The sequence below is a fragment of the Oenanthe melanoleuca genome, chromosome 2, assembly GCF_029582105.1.
Source record: "Oenanthe melanoleuca isolate GR-GAL-2019-014 chromosome 2, OMel1.0, whole genome shotgun sequence".
NCBI classification, from domain to species: domain Eukaryota; kingdom Metazoa; phylum Chordata; class Aves; order Passeriformes; family Muscicapidae; genus Oenanthe; species Oenanthe melanoleuca.
The window spans coordinates 62,895,806-62,909,124 of record NC_079335.1 but is presented as its reverse complement, the minus strand read 5'-3'; the positions used below and the strand labels follow the sequence as shown (position 1 = coordinate 62,909,124).

The 13,319-nt window shown below is 45.8% G+C and overlaps 2 protein-coding genes across 2 annotated transcripts; one reads left to right on the top strand and one right to left on the bottom strand.

Annotated features, from left to right (window-relative positions):
- Positions 1 to 4,950: 4,950 nt before the first annotated feature.
- Positions 4,951 to 5,478, bottom strand: MRPL36 (mitochondrial ribosomal protein L36). Its single transcript, XM_056485253.1, has 2 exons — positions 5,410 to 5,478; positions 4,951 to 5,310 (listed from the first exon to the last, which is right to left on the bottom strand). Exon 2 carries the CDS (start codon positions 5,298 to 5,300, stop codon positions 4,998 to 5,000), a length of 303 nt encoding a protein of 100 aa, XP_056341228.1. The 5' UTR covers positions 5,301 to 5,310; positions 5,410 to 5,478; the 3' UTR covers positions 4,951 to 4,997.
- A 25-nt stretch (positions 5,479 to 5,503) lies between these two features.
- On the top strand, positions 5,504 to 12,568 carry NDUFS6 (NADH:ubiquinone oxidoreductase subunit S6). The gene is made up of 4 exons (XM_056485252.1): positions 5,504 to 5,702; positions 6,609 to 6,662; positions 10,518 to 10,640; positions 12,420 to 12,568. Exons 1-4 carry the CDS (start codon positions 5,538 to 5,540, stop codon positions 12,483 to 12,485), a joined length of 408 nt encoding a protein of 135 aa, XP_056341227.1. The 5' UTR covers positions 5,504 to 5,537; the 3' UTR covers positions 12,486 to 12,568.
- Positions 12,569 to 13,319: the final 751 nt, after the last annotated feature.

Sequence of the window (13,319 nt, the reverse complement as noted above, 5' to 3'; positions counted from 1 at the left end):
ACTAGCACAGATTCCAAGCTCCAAATTAATAATCTGGTGAGCTGTAATAGAAAGAATGTGCGTATTTAAATGTAGAATCAGTTTTATTAAAATGAATGGGATTAGTTTATCCCTAACTTCTGTTTTAAAAGTAATTCAATAGTTTTCAGCAGTGTCTATCAAGGTGTGTCCACCCTTGCAGATTCAAGACTTTGTAATATGGTGATGCTGCAGATAAACATAAATCAGCTTTAGTATCAGCTCTATGGAGCTCATCGAAACACAGAAGGACCTTGGTGTTACTCAGAAGATACTCTGAACAGTGCCTGCAGTAGGATGTTGTGTCTGTTTGCACTGTTAAACAAAGAAGAGAAAGCTGACTGGCTTCTCACTTTCTTCTCCATTAAGAATATTTGCATTTTTGTTTTAAAGTTTTATTTATATTTTTTAATTTTACCTACTTCATCTCTACAAATAAAGAAAAAATTCCAATTGTAATTGCTCTGAAATATCACTCTCTCTTGTACTTTTTTTTTTTTTTCTTTTGTGGATGGTATAATAGAATAATTGGAAGAACAATATGGTGTCTACATTACTCAACAGTGCAGGAAACTGATGGTGGTGCTGTCAGAATCTGGAGCGGTCACCTGTCAGTCAGCCAACCTCAGGGTGTACTGCCTCCATCCGAGCAGACACGGCTACTTGGTACTATATTTCCTAAAGACTTCTCCCTCACCTGCCATTTTTGAACAGCTATTGTCCTGAATTCAACAACCAATACTGTAATTCCCACACACACAACCACAGACAAAGTCTGACAGTCATTAATATACATGAGCTCTAAGATTTATCCTCCAGTTGACCTAAATACATCTCTACCTGTTGCGTACCAGGAATCCGACAATCTTATTCCCTAGAACAGTTCCGAGGAGTTAAGCAAGTTCAGTCACTCACAACTGCAAATGATTTTCATAATTGTACATGCAGACAGTCACAGGAGACATCAGGTGTCACATTCCCACTCCACTGTGGGGATTTAAAGAAGAATGAAGACTTTCTGGAGGGGGTAACCTAGAGACGTAAGCAGTAGGAAGCCAAAAGGTGAAAATCTAATTTGAGCCCGAGTCTTATTCCAGTCTTCAGTGTATGGATTCTTCTTCCTGTCTTACTGGGTACCACCTTCCTCCCTAAAACATTTTCTGTTCTAGCTGCACTCTCCTTATCATTCCACTCCCTTTCAGCCTCCAAGGAGAGAAATAAAAAAGAAAACATACACAATTAAGGAACTTACACAGATTGGTATTCATAGTATTCCAGCACTAAATTTTTAGCCTGGATAACTTAAGTAATTATTGTGTACCTGCTCCTTTGCCAACAGCTGTTTAAGTAGCACAACATTCAGAAGGTCTATAATGAAGGATGTGAACCCTTGGCTATCAACCACAAGGCTACTGGCTGACATTACTTCACCTGCTCATTTTGCAGTTGCTGTAAGCAAACCTAAAATAAACATGCATCACCCCCAGCTAAAGTCACCTTCCTCATGTCATTCAAATTAAAGAAAGCTATAGAATCTGATTTTTTTTTTAAACACCTCTGTAATGAGTTTGTAGACATCAACTAAAAATGGTACTCACAAGTGTGAGATTCAGTACTCCTGCCTAACAGATGGAAAAATTGAGACAAAGGCAAAATTATCTTCTCAAGATTATACAAGAAGACAGTGGCAGAGTACAATTACAATTCAGAGCCTCCTAGTTTCTAATTCCATAATCCTCTTTCCAAAATCTATTAAGGACAACCAAATATGCTGTTTCAGTGATGGCCATCAATGCTCCATTCTTTTGGATGCTCCATCACAGGTACCACAAACTGACTGTTCAGGCAATGACACATGAATTGTTTACAGCCATAATCAACATTTGAATTCAAATTACTTCACATCTCAAGTTTCTGACCAGCAGCCCTACACTCAAAGGGTTTAATTAGGAAAGAAGTTATCCTCGTTGTAAGTTGTTGAAACAAGATGCTGAGTCAGCACTGTATAAAAGCTTGTCTTAGGCTAAAGAGGAGATGAAAGCAGTAATTTGTGCCTCTCTCTGCTGCACAGTAATCCTAGCCCCAAATTTCACTCCATTTCTGAGTGCAGACTGTGTTTCACACCAACTTGGCAGTGAGCTTGTCTCAGGGCCCCACACACCACTGATTTCAGAGAGTCTGGCCAGGTAATGATTGCTGCTTCTCACCCTGGCAATTCACACTTGCAGATGTTTCTGAACCTGACACTGCTCCTGGCAAGAGAGCCCTTGTTTGAATACCTCCTCAGTAACCTACCAGCACAATTTGTTTTGTACCAGTGACCTTTTTCTGACTGAACCCAGAGGCTGGAGGAATGTTCATGAGGCAATAAGACCACCTGCCCACTATCTTTCCTAAAAGCCCAACCAACCAACAGACCCTCACTTCATCTTATGCCCAAGCCACAGGTCAGTCCTTACTTTCCCCTGGAAAAGTGGGTAGGCCTGGAAATCACTGGGTTTTTTTGGTCATACACACACTGTTTACCTTAAAGGTGTACTCATAGCTGAAATCACAAGGTATTACAGAGGTTCACAGCACACAGGCCTTTTCCTTCTGCTGGAACAAAGCACACAGCACACATGTGTACCATTAACACTGAGAATCAGAACTTTTAGAATCTTCAGTTCCTAAAATGGCTTAACTGTCAAAGCATGTTGAAGATGTAAAATATTTCCAAATTTCTCTGCTTACATTTTACTTTCATGCACAAGCTGTGGTATTTAGAAGGTAGTTCCTTTTCATGAGCACCTGAATTTCAATCCAACCTTTTGAAGTACAGCCAAGTTTTCCACTACTTCAAGGTTGTTTAATTTTGAGAAGCCTTACAAATTTTGAATAAATGTGTCTCTCTTTAGTTAGATGAAGCTAGCCTGTTCTCTCTCCCCTCATTGCCATGAACTCATTTGAATACCCCCTAAAATGGATGTGTATGTTAACTAACCTGCTCCTCTCTCTCCAAACGCTCATTTCCAGTGATGAGATAGATGAATGAAAACACAAACCACCCAACACATGGAAAACCAATAATTATTATCTCTGGAATGCTTTGCCACAGCTTTAGAGGCTCAGATTCTCATTGTCTACAAGCACTGAGTAAAAATACATTAAGTGTAAAAATTATTGCAATTGTAAAGTTGTGGAATTACAACAGGGCAGAAAAGGTCTTCAAGTCGTACTATCCAATGTTACAGCAACCTCAAATACAGTGCCTAAACAATTTGACCCCTTTCAAGTCAGGGACACTCTCACAAACTTGCAGCCGTAATAGGATAATTTTCTGAAAGTTTAGTTTGGTACTGTTTGCTAATAACTTGCAGTTCAGAGGATGATCAAACATTCCTGCCTCAAACAGTGATACTGAGAAATGTGAGGAATACCACTGGTGACTGAAGGAATTTTGCCTCTAATTAATCCACGGATACCAATCAACTAGCTTGTATTCAACACTAATCTTGGCTATATGACCTCTGAGGTATTACTGCTCTCAGTTCTCAGTTATTCTCTCCACACCTGTTAAGAGAGAAACGAATATTCTTAACCCTCACCAATCTATGAGAGCGAGCCTAAAGCTTTCCAGCATTTTAAGGCAAGTTAGATGGAATCTGAAATTGCCCAGATGAGTTTGAAACTATTGGTTCTCTTATCAACATCTTGGGGGCATAAAGGGTGTTTAAAAAAAAAAACCAACATGGTGTGTTGTAGTAATGAACATCAATGGAGTTTATTTTCATTTTGCTTTAATTAAACCCAAATGCACCTCAGTCCAGTGATTAGCTTCACCCTTACTAATTTAACAGCGCGGTGATTTTAAGGCTTCACGCTTAAGACATCAAGAGGTCCCGAAGGCTCTTGTTTCTTCAGTTCTCTACATCCAAGGCTTGAAATTCCGGCAAGGGCCGTCAACACCGCGCCTGGCTCCAGGTGTTCCAAAGATGAAACATTGTCACACACAGCATTTCGCGACTGGTGTCGCCGGTGACCGCGGGGCAGGGACACGGGAGGCGGGGGCTCCGGCGGCCGCACCCGGTCCGGCTGTGCCCGGCGGGGCTCCGGCGGCCGCACCCGGTGCCGGCTGTGCCCGGCGGGGGCTCCGGCGGCCGCACCCGGTCCGGCTGTGCCCGGCGGGGCTCCGGCGGCCGCACCCGGTGCCGGCTGTGCCCGGCGGGGCTCCGGCGGCCGCACCCGGTGCCGGCTGTGCCCGGCGGGGCTCCGGCGGCCGCACCCGGTGCCGGCTGTGCCCGGCGGGGCTCCGGCGGCCGCACCCGGTGCCGGCTGTGCCCGGCGGGGCTCCGGCGGCCGCACCCGGTGCCGGCTGTGCCCGGCGGGGCTCCGGCGGCCGCACCCGGTGCCGGCTGTGCCCGGCGGGGCTCCGGCGGCCGCACCCGGTGCCGGCTGTGCCCGGCGGGGCTCCGGCGGCCGCACCCGGTGCCGGCTGTGCCCGGCGGGGCTCCGGCGGCCGCACCCGGTGCCGGCTGTGCCCGGCGGGGCTCCGGCGGCCGCACCCGGTGCCGGCTGTGCCCGGCGGGGCTCCGGCGGCCGCACCCGGTGCCGGCTGTGCCCGGCGGGGCTCCGGCGGCCGCACCCGGTGCCGGCTGTGCCCGGCGGGGCTCCGGCGGCCGCACCCGGTGCCGGCTGTGCCCGGCGGGGCTCCGGCGGCCGCACCCGGTGCCGGCTGTGCCCGGCGGGGCTCCGGCGGCCGCACCCGGTGCCGGCTGTGCCCGGCGGGGCTCCGGCGGCCGCACCCGGTGCCGGCTGTGCCCGGCGGGGCTCCGGCGGCCGCACCCGGTGCCGGCTGTGCCCGGCGGGGCTCCGGCGGCCGCACCCGGTGCCGGCTGTGCCCGGCGGGGCTCCGGCGGCCGCACCCGGTGCCGGCTGTGCCCGGCGGGCCCCGGCGGCCGCACCCGGTGCCGGCTGTGCCCGGCGGGCCCCGGCCGGCGCTACCCCTTGCGCTGTTTGTGCCGGGGGTTGCTCTTGCAGACGACGTAGAGCCGCCCGCGCCGCCGCACGAAGTAGCAGTCCTTGCAGCGCCTCTTCAGCGCCGTCTTGGTCTTCAGCCCGGCCAGCGGCGGCGGCAGCGGCGGCAGCACGGCCAGCAGCCCGCGGGGCGCCGGCCACGGCGGCGGGGCCCAGCTCCCGCAGCCCGCAGCCCGTCCCCAGGGCGCCAGCGAGCACAGGGACGAGCGGCACAGCGAGCGCAGCGGGGCGGCCGTGGCGGCGGCCCGGACCAGGAGGGACAGCATGTTCGGCGGCCTGCGGGGACAGCGCGCCGGTCGGCCCGCACGCACCTCTCCGCTGCCTCCACGCCAGCCGCCCCGCTCCCTCCTCCGGCCGGTTCCCCGCCGAGCTCACCCCGACCCCGCGGAAGGCGCCGCTCCGTGCCCGCGGCCGCGTGTCCCGCCGCCGGAAGCGCGCGCAGGGGCCGGGGCGGGGCCAGGCCCGCGCCCGTCCCCGCCGGCAGTCACGTGGGCGGCGCGAAGATGGCGGCGCCCGCCGCGACCTTCCGCTGGCTGCTGCCGCGGAGCCGCCCGCTGCTGGCCCGCCCGGGGCTGGCCCGCCCGCGGCTGGCCGCCGCCGCCACCGCCGCCCGGCCCTACGGCGTGCGGGCCTCCAACACCGGAGAGCTGGTGACGCACACCGGGCAGGTGAGCGCGCGGGGCCCGGCGCTGCCGCCCCTCCGCTGCCCGGAGCAGCGCCCCGGCGGGGTGCGATGTGACGGGCGGGCTTGGGTCGGACAGCGGGAGGAATTGTCACGTAAACAGTGGTTAGGTCCTGGAACAGGCTGCCCGGGAAGGCGTGGGGTGTCCGTCCCTGGAGTGCTCAGGAAATGGCTGGACGTGGCCTTAGTGCCACGGCCTACTTGGCACGGTGGCGTTCGGCTGCTTGCGTCCGATGAACTCGGAGGTCCTTTCCAACATAATTTATTCTGTGATTCCCCGTTCAGCGCGCACAGTGGGAATTCATTCTCCTGAGTGATCCGTGCACAGGAGGTACGAGCTGTTTCAGAAAAAAAAACAATTAAAAAGCCCCCTGTGAATGAGGATCAGGGTCGTTGGCCGTTACCGAGGAGCTGACAGGTGGAGGGGCACCGTCGTGTCAGTGCCTTGTGATTCCACCGTCCCTCTTTTCCAAGGGAGAAATTGAGGCTTCTGAACGAGATGCGAGAGGATGGCGGGTGGAGCTAACTTGAGAAAGCTCGCGCTGTGAGCTGAACAGCAATAAATACAAAACCCGAATTTCCCAGTTTACTTCACCACCTAGGTGAGATCAGGGAACAGCATTATACATTATACATTTGTGTTCACCTCTGTGATCAGGCTCTTTTGTTTGCTGGCTTTCATGCCACCAGTTTCCTCATCTTTTGTACATTCCAATGTGCAATTTAGTTACTTGTGTGAGAGAATTGGAAGCTAGTTTTTCTATATACTGCTTGTAAAGTGATAATGTTTGAAACCAAGTAAATAGTTCATGCTGTTTGTTTTCTAAGTCTTTGTGTTCTATGCTTATGGTTGTTGCTCTGTAAATGAGATCAAGTTTGTTTTGCACTCTAGGTATATGATGAGAAGGATTATAGAAGAGTTCGATTTGTTGGAAGACAAAAGGAGGTAACTCATTCTACTTTTTGTCATGAGAGAGGGGGGTAGTTTATGGGCTTTTTTTCTTTACCTGATAGAAGTCTCCTCAACTTCATTGTTAAAAAAAAACCCCAAACTGGAAAAGCGCCAAGAAAACCCAAACAAGCAATAAAGCCACTAAACCCAAACCCCACAACCAAAAAAAAAAAAAAGCCCCAAAAAAACCACCCCCAAAAAACCAACAAAAAACACCACAAACCAAACCAAACAAAAACCCCCTACCAATAGCAAACTGGTTTGGATTTGGGGTTTCAGTGGGGTTTTTTTTCACTATGATGAAAAATTTTTTGAGGCTACTTACAGTTGCTTCTGTCTGACCTCCCTGCTCATGATAAACTTGAAGAACTCAAGACTTGCTCTACCTTTGTTTAAGTGCTTGCCTTTAGGGTATTAGATTTGTAGGCATTTGAACATCTTGAACTTGGAACAGTTTTTGTTTTAAGCATTTTGTTTTAAGGAGTGGTTAGTATGTTTTTAGCACATTTATATTCAGAAAAATCACATCATTAAATACTCTGCTGAATTGTTCATCTATCTGTTTACATCTCTTTTGAAGTTTAATTTGCTTCTGTGTAGTCAAAATCCTGGTCTTTACCCAGACTATGTTTTTAATGAGCCTGAGAAGCATTTGCTGAAAGAGTGTTGAAACAAAGGAAAGTAAAATGTATTCTGAAATATTGACGCCTCAAATGCAAAGTGTAGTGATACCAGCATCATCCAATCGCTGTTGCTGCTGCTTAAAATTTCACTTACCTGCTCTATAAGAGGTCCTCTAGCACTGAGTTTTCTCTAAAGATCAAGCAGCACAGCTCCACAAGGGATCTGCTGGTCTTTGGGATAGAAATAGAATTATTTAAGCTAAAATGTATTCCACAATGCCTCAGACTTTGAATAGTGCCTTGGTGTTGATGCTATAAATGTTTATGTATAGCAGAGACATTAAATATAAGGTGTGATAGATTTGTAATGTAGTTGCACATAATTATTCTTTTCCTAAATTGACCTGAACTAATTACACTGATTTCTGAGTTTTCATGTTGAGTTTACCTCACTGTGTGACGGATACAATTTGACTCATGCTGTGTGGCAAAAATGGGGATTCTACATAATTAGATTAAAATGTCACTTTAAATGCTGAATTAGCTTACTTCAGGGAGGATAGTTGGCAAAGTAAGTCTCTCCCAAGTGTATTGCCTGTGTCTCTGCTACTTCTGTAACTGTAGGAAATGCTCCTGAAGCCTAATTTTCCATGGGGCAATGCTCCCTCTAATGTGCATTTGCCATCAGGTAATTTCAGACTCTGTGTGGTGTGGAACATTCAAGGTTTTCAGTTCAGCCCAGTTCTTCCTTCTCCAGCAAAAGCCAAGCTCTGTGTCTGCTGAGCAAGCTTTCATGCTAAGTTTTAATGGTGAAATGGGGACAAAATTTTCATGTTAAATATTTTAAACAGTTTGTGTCTATTAGTAGGATCTCTCTCTCTAGGGGCTTTGCCATTATCCCACAGCCATGTCTGTGGTCTGAATGTCATGTTTCTGAAGCAGCAGCTCTCCTGGTGACTGTTCTTTCTTGGTCACTTCTTCCCTTTGCCTTCAGTATGGTGCAGGTGGTTGAGTCCTGCTTGGGATCAGCCCAGCCCAGCCATGGCAACTTTCCTGCCTGGGGGGAACACAGCCTCTGGACTCTCCCCCAGTCAGGGTGTCTGGGCCTGTGTGCTTCAGGGGGCCAGGCCCAGGGACATGTGCTCATTGTCCCCTCGGTTCTGCCAGCCTTGTTGGGGGTGGCATCCATGTGCTTTAGCTAAAAGCATTGGTTCTCTATGGAGAACTGGGGATTAGTGCTTTCTGGCAATGGCCTAAAGCAGGAAGCTGTGACAAAAAAAAACAACTGAGCATGGCAACAGCTAAACTGCATCTGCCACAGTCCAACTGCATCATCCTGCCCTTCTGTAAGCCCTAAAGTCATCCTGCCCTTCTGTAATCCAAGGCAGAGCAGGACCTATTTCAACACTGCCATTCCCATTTCAGCTCTACCCTTCCCATTGGGCTGGTGAAGGTGTGAGGAGGACTCACCTCACCTCACCTCAGTGCTGGTCTGTTTTATATATTCTCTCCTGCCTTTCCTCTACATCTTTGGACTGGGATCAAGTCCAAGTTTGGTTTTATTTCTTTGGTCTCCCAGACCATGGACTGGCACAGGTGGATAGATAGGAAGAAGCAGAAACTAAATTGTCAAACTGGCACTGTGGCAGGGAAAAGATAGCCCATTGATTTATGCTTGGAGCAAGGCACATCTGGATGTGCTGAGGAAATCAGCCCCTTCCTGCTGAGTACTGCTGTGCTTTAGTCAAATGTTGTAACTACAGCCACTTGGGGTTTTTCAGGGCTTGTTTTCCTGGTGAATTCCTAGACTGTATCTTGTTTAGTAGGCTGAACCACAGACAAGTCTTAGCTTACAGTGGATGGGAAGTCTTTGCTTCTCTCTCCCCTCACAAGTCCCTTTTATGATTAAGAAGTATTGGGATGAATGGAGTTCTTGCTTCTAATCTTGAAGCAAAGGTGTATAATGGTTTTATCTCCCTCCTCCTTTAGCATGAAATGAAGGATGCACAATTTTGAGTGTTATTAAAAGCAGCAGTAAAAGTTCTTGCTGTTGGGCAAAAATGACATAACCTGTGGATGCAACCCCAGACCGTGGGGTTCTTGATGTTGCCAATTTCTTTCGATACCAAAACTTTTTTGCTAACTTTTTTAAGCTATCATCTTCTTTTGGCAAGGACAAATTCTTAGTTAGCAAAACTGACTTTTCCATTACTGTACCAGAAAATGGAGATTTTTGGGAGACTTAGTGGAAGATGCTAATTTTTTATGTACTAGGATTATACAAAAACACCATTGTAGTACCTAGGGATTTATGGACTCATAGCTATCTTTTTCCCAAGAATCTCATCTTTATTCCAATACCAGCATGTTTATACACAGAGCAGTAGATAGTGCCTCCTTTGGGTGTGCATATTATGTGATATTCATGTGTGTACAACATGGCCTTTGTAAAAGGTGGCCCCTCCTGGATTTTCCCTGAATTGTAGCAGTAGTTGTCTGCTCAGTGCAGACTTGGAGAGTGTTGAATTACCATAGGTCCTGCTGAGGGACACACTGCTGTGTCACCAGCCTGTCCGGACATGGATATGTTTTCCGGTCCATGCAGGTGTGCTCTAGGAAGAAGCCCTACTTGTCAGTGATATGAATATTCAGGAAGTGTATATGATGGATTTACAGAGTGGAGTAGTGGCATTTAGAGGTTTTTCCTTTTTTCTGATGCTGAACAATTTGTCTTTCTGACTGTTGTTATGCAGCACATTCATGTTTTCATGAGATTCCTGTGCAGTGATAGAATAAGGTACATGGTTAGAGGCTCCAAATTACCAGCAGTTGTTTTATCTCATGCCTGACTTTACTTGTCTCACTATTTTTTTTAGTTTATCAGCAGAGATTCTTCTGCAGTTTTATCATATAGTCATTAAGCAGAATGCAGTGTTGGTTAAATATCTTCTGTTCTTGTCTACGTGTTCCTGCTCACCTCTCTGCTGAAACCTGAGCACTGATGTGGCCTGTATATAAGGGGAAAGGGATTACTTTTGCAGAGTTTAGTGTATAGTTCATTGATCTGGCTTATAGCAGAGCCTTAGAGTTGGCGGAGGAGTTGAGAGGAAGCATAAGTAGGAACTTCTCAAAATGCTGTAGAGAAACTGCCTGAGGAGGCAGCAAATAGCAATTGTTTCTGTTTGAGTGGGGATGGTGTCTGAAAGTTTTCCTCTTTTTCTTACAGGTGAACAAGAATTTTGCAATTGATTTGATAGCAGAGCAGCCTGTGAGTCAAGTTGAAAGCAGAGTGATATCCTGCGATGGTGGTGGTGGAGCTTTGGGACATCCCAAAGTATACATAAACTTGGTAATGTCATTATTCTGCACATAGCATGTTTTGCCTCTGCATTCTTTCTTTGTAAGATTATCTAGTTTTTGGAGTGCTAGTTTAGCAAAATAAAGGTGCTCATTTTATTTGATGCATGATATAAATCAGAAGAATTAGAGGGCTTCCATTTTAAGTTATAGAAATTCCTTTTTGAAATTTTGGTTTGTTTAGTAGGACAGTATTTTTTAAAAAACAAATCAGGTGAAGTAGTAAGAACAACCACTGAGAGCAAAAATTAACATGCTTGCTGCATTTTTGTACTCTAATTATTTAAATGCCACCATGTGGTTTGCAGTATTCTTAGGAATATGCAGTTTGTTTTCAATCTTGCAAGTTCAAGGGGAAAAAAATGGAGGAAAACCAAACAAGCAAACCCCTCTTTCAGTCTTTGGGAATCATGATAGACTGAATATTTCAGACATGGCCAGAGAATAAAGAATAAATGTTGTCTTATCCTCCTGTTGACAGTAGTGATAATTTCCAGTGTATTCTTGCTCTAGAGAGTAAAAATATTGAGGCTACTGTCCTGTGACCTTAGTTGATGCAGCTGTTGCTTAGGTACTGTTCTCAGGTAGAGCCTGATTGCAGATGTTTTAAAATCATTGCTTGCTCACCTAAGCTTTTACATTTCCTAATGCCTGAAAGAATGGTGGGGAGGACGTGGTGTCCTTAAGTGTCACTGGTGTTGTGACTCCTGACTAGGATCATAAGCATTTGTATTTTGAACAAAGAATTTTGTCATAATTAATTTTACATTATTCAAAGTCAAATGTTTGGAGGTTCTGATTTGTAACACTTAGGAAGGACTTTAGCCTTCACTTATGTAGCACACTCCTGATCTTTATGTTGGTTTGTTTGATGTGTGCCACACTCTTGAAGAGTACTTTATATGTTGTGGATTTTGAGATTTGTTTTGTTTGTTACAGTCAAGTTACAATTTGTCTGTGATTTAGTTTTTGAAAAATAAAGTCTGTAAACAGAATGGTGTTAGATTAGCTCCTTTTCCCTGGTCCTAACAGCTGAAATCCAGGCTTTTGGGAATGGAGGTAGTTTAGATTTTTCAATTCTAATCCTTTATTAAGGGGAACCATGAGTTTAACTTTTTTTTCCAGTTTTTCTGTTAATCTAGATAACAGAAGATTCCCTGAGTATTTAGCTGTATTGTATTTTATCATGTTAGCAAGGACTGCAATGACACCTTGCAGTCAATCACAATTCAAAATGCTAAAAGATACATGTATGTTCTGGAGAAAATAATGAAATTTTATACAGCAGTAATTGCTTCTTTTCTCCAAAACACTTCCAGCATTTCTCATGGATTTTCCTGCTTCCTACAACTAACTCTGTTACTGACCAAAAATTTTTGTCTAGGAAATGCCAAATCCTATTCTGTATTAAAATAATTGTGAAATGATCTTTTCAGAACATTGGAGCAGATACCACCAAACTGGCTTAAGAAGTCCAGTTTGGTAAGAGAATCTTGTGTTTTTGAAGAGATATCACTTTGCTTGACTTAAAAATTATGTAGCTCAATTTAGGCCTGGTAGTTGAAAGTCTGGCATAAGGGAAGCTACATGTGATACAGAAATTAAGCATGAACAATCATCTTTGCTTCCAGCGTTTAAAATAAGACTAAAATCTGTACTTTGGCAATATTGATTGGTTTTAAGATGGCAAATAAATAAGAGAAAAAATGGTTATTTCTTAAAGGTTTATAGAATGAAACTAGCAGTTTGTTGTACTTTTATATTTTTGCAGGACAAAGAAACGAAGACCGGAACATGTGGCTACTGTGGACTGCAGTTTAAACAGAAACATCACTGAAAGATTATCCCTATGTGCTTGCAAATTTCTGTTCACATGTTAATGTTCAACTATAAATAAACAATATATTCAGAAAGCCAAAATTTGTGTTTATCTTAACTATGGAAAGTCCAGTCTGTAAATTTTTAAAACCCAGCTTGTCAAGTATTTGAGAGCTGAATGATATTCCAATATCTATTTTACTTAATTTTTAGTTTTCAGTTTGGCAGACTTCTTGAAGGCTTGGAAGTGGTGTTTGGGTGTAAATGGGTTTGGTTTGTACTGGGTAGATATGTATTCTTTTCAATATTGAATGGGCTGTAATTACTGGATGATTAATTATCCTTGGTGTTTGTCTTTTGTCACTGTGTGACATTCCTAATTGGTTCATGGTCCAGTATCTGTAGCTAGATTCACAAATGGAAGTGCAAAGATATTACAATGGTCAGCATTACAATACTCCTGGAAGCAAGATTGTCAGCCCTGAATTGTGTAGCTGCTTTGCTACTTGTTTAAAAGAAGCCACCAGTGCCTGGAATGGTAGTCAGTGTGAGCTGGAGAGCTACCTAGGATGGCATGTGTGAAAGGTGAGGACATAACCATTTGCCCTTCATTTGAAGGGGTGAGTGTGTATCTGGTTCTGCTTGGGATTCACAGCTGAAGCCTCTGTAGAAACTGAGTCTTGTCAGACTCAAAGAAGGCATTGCTCCATTACATGTGGTACCTTCTGCTCCTTTAATACAGGTAATTTGGCACTGAGAACATCTGCCTAGGCTGTGTGAAGCTGGCTGTGGGACATATCTGCCCACTTGCTTAATTTCACTTAGGTAGCATTCTGTCGTGTGAGCATGGCTT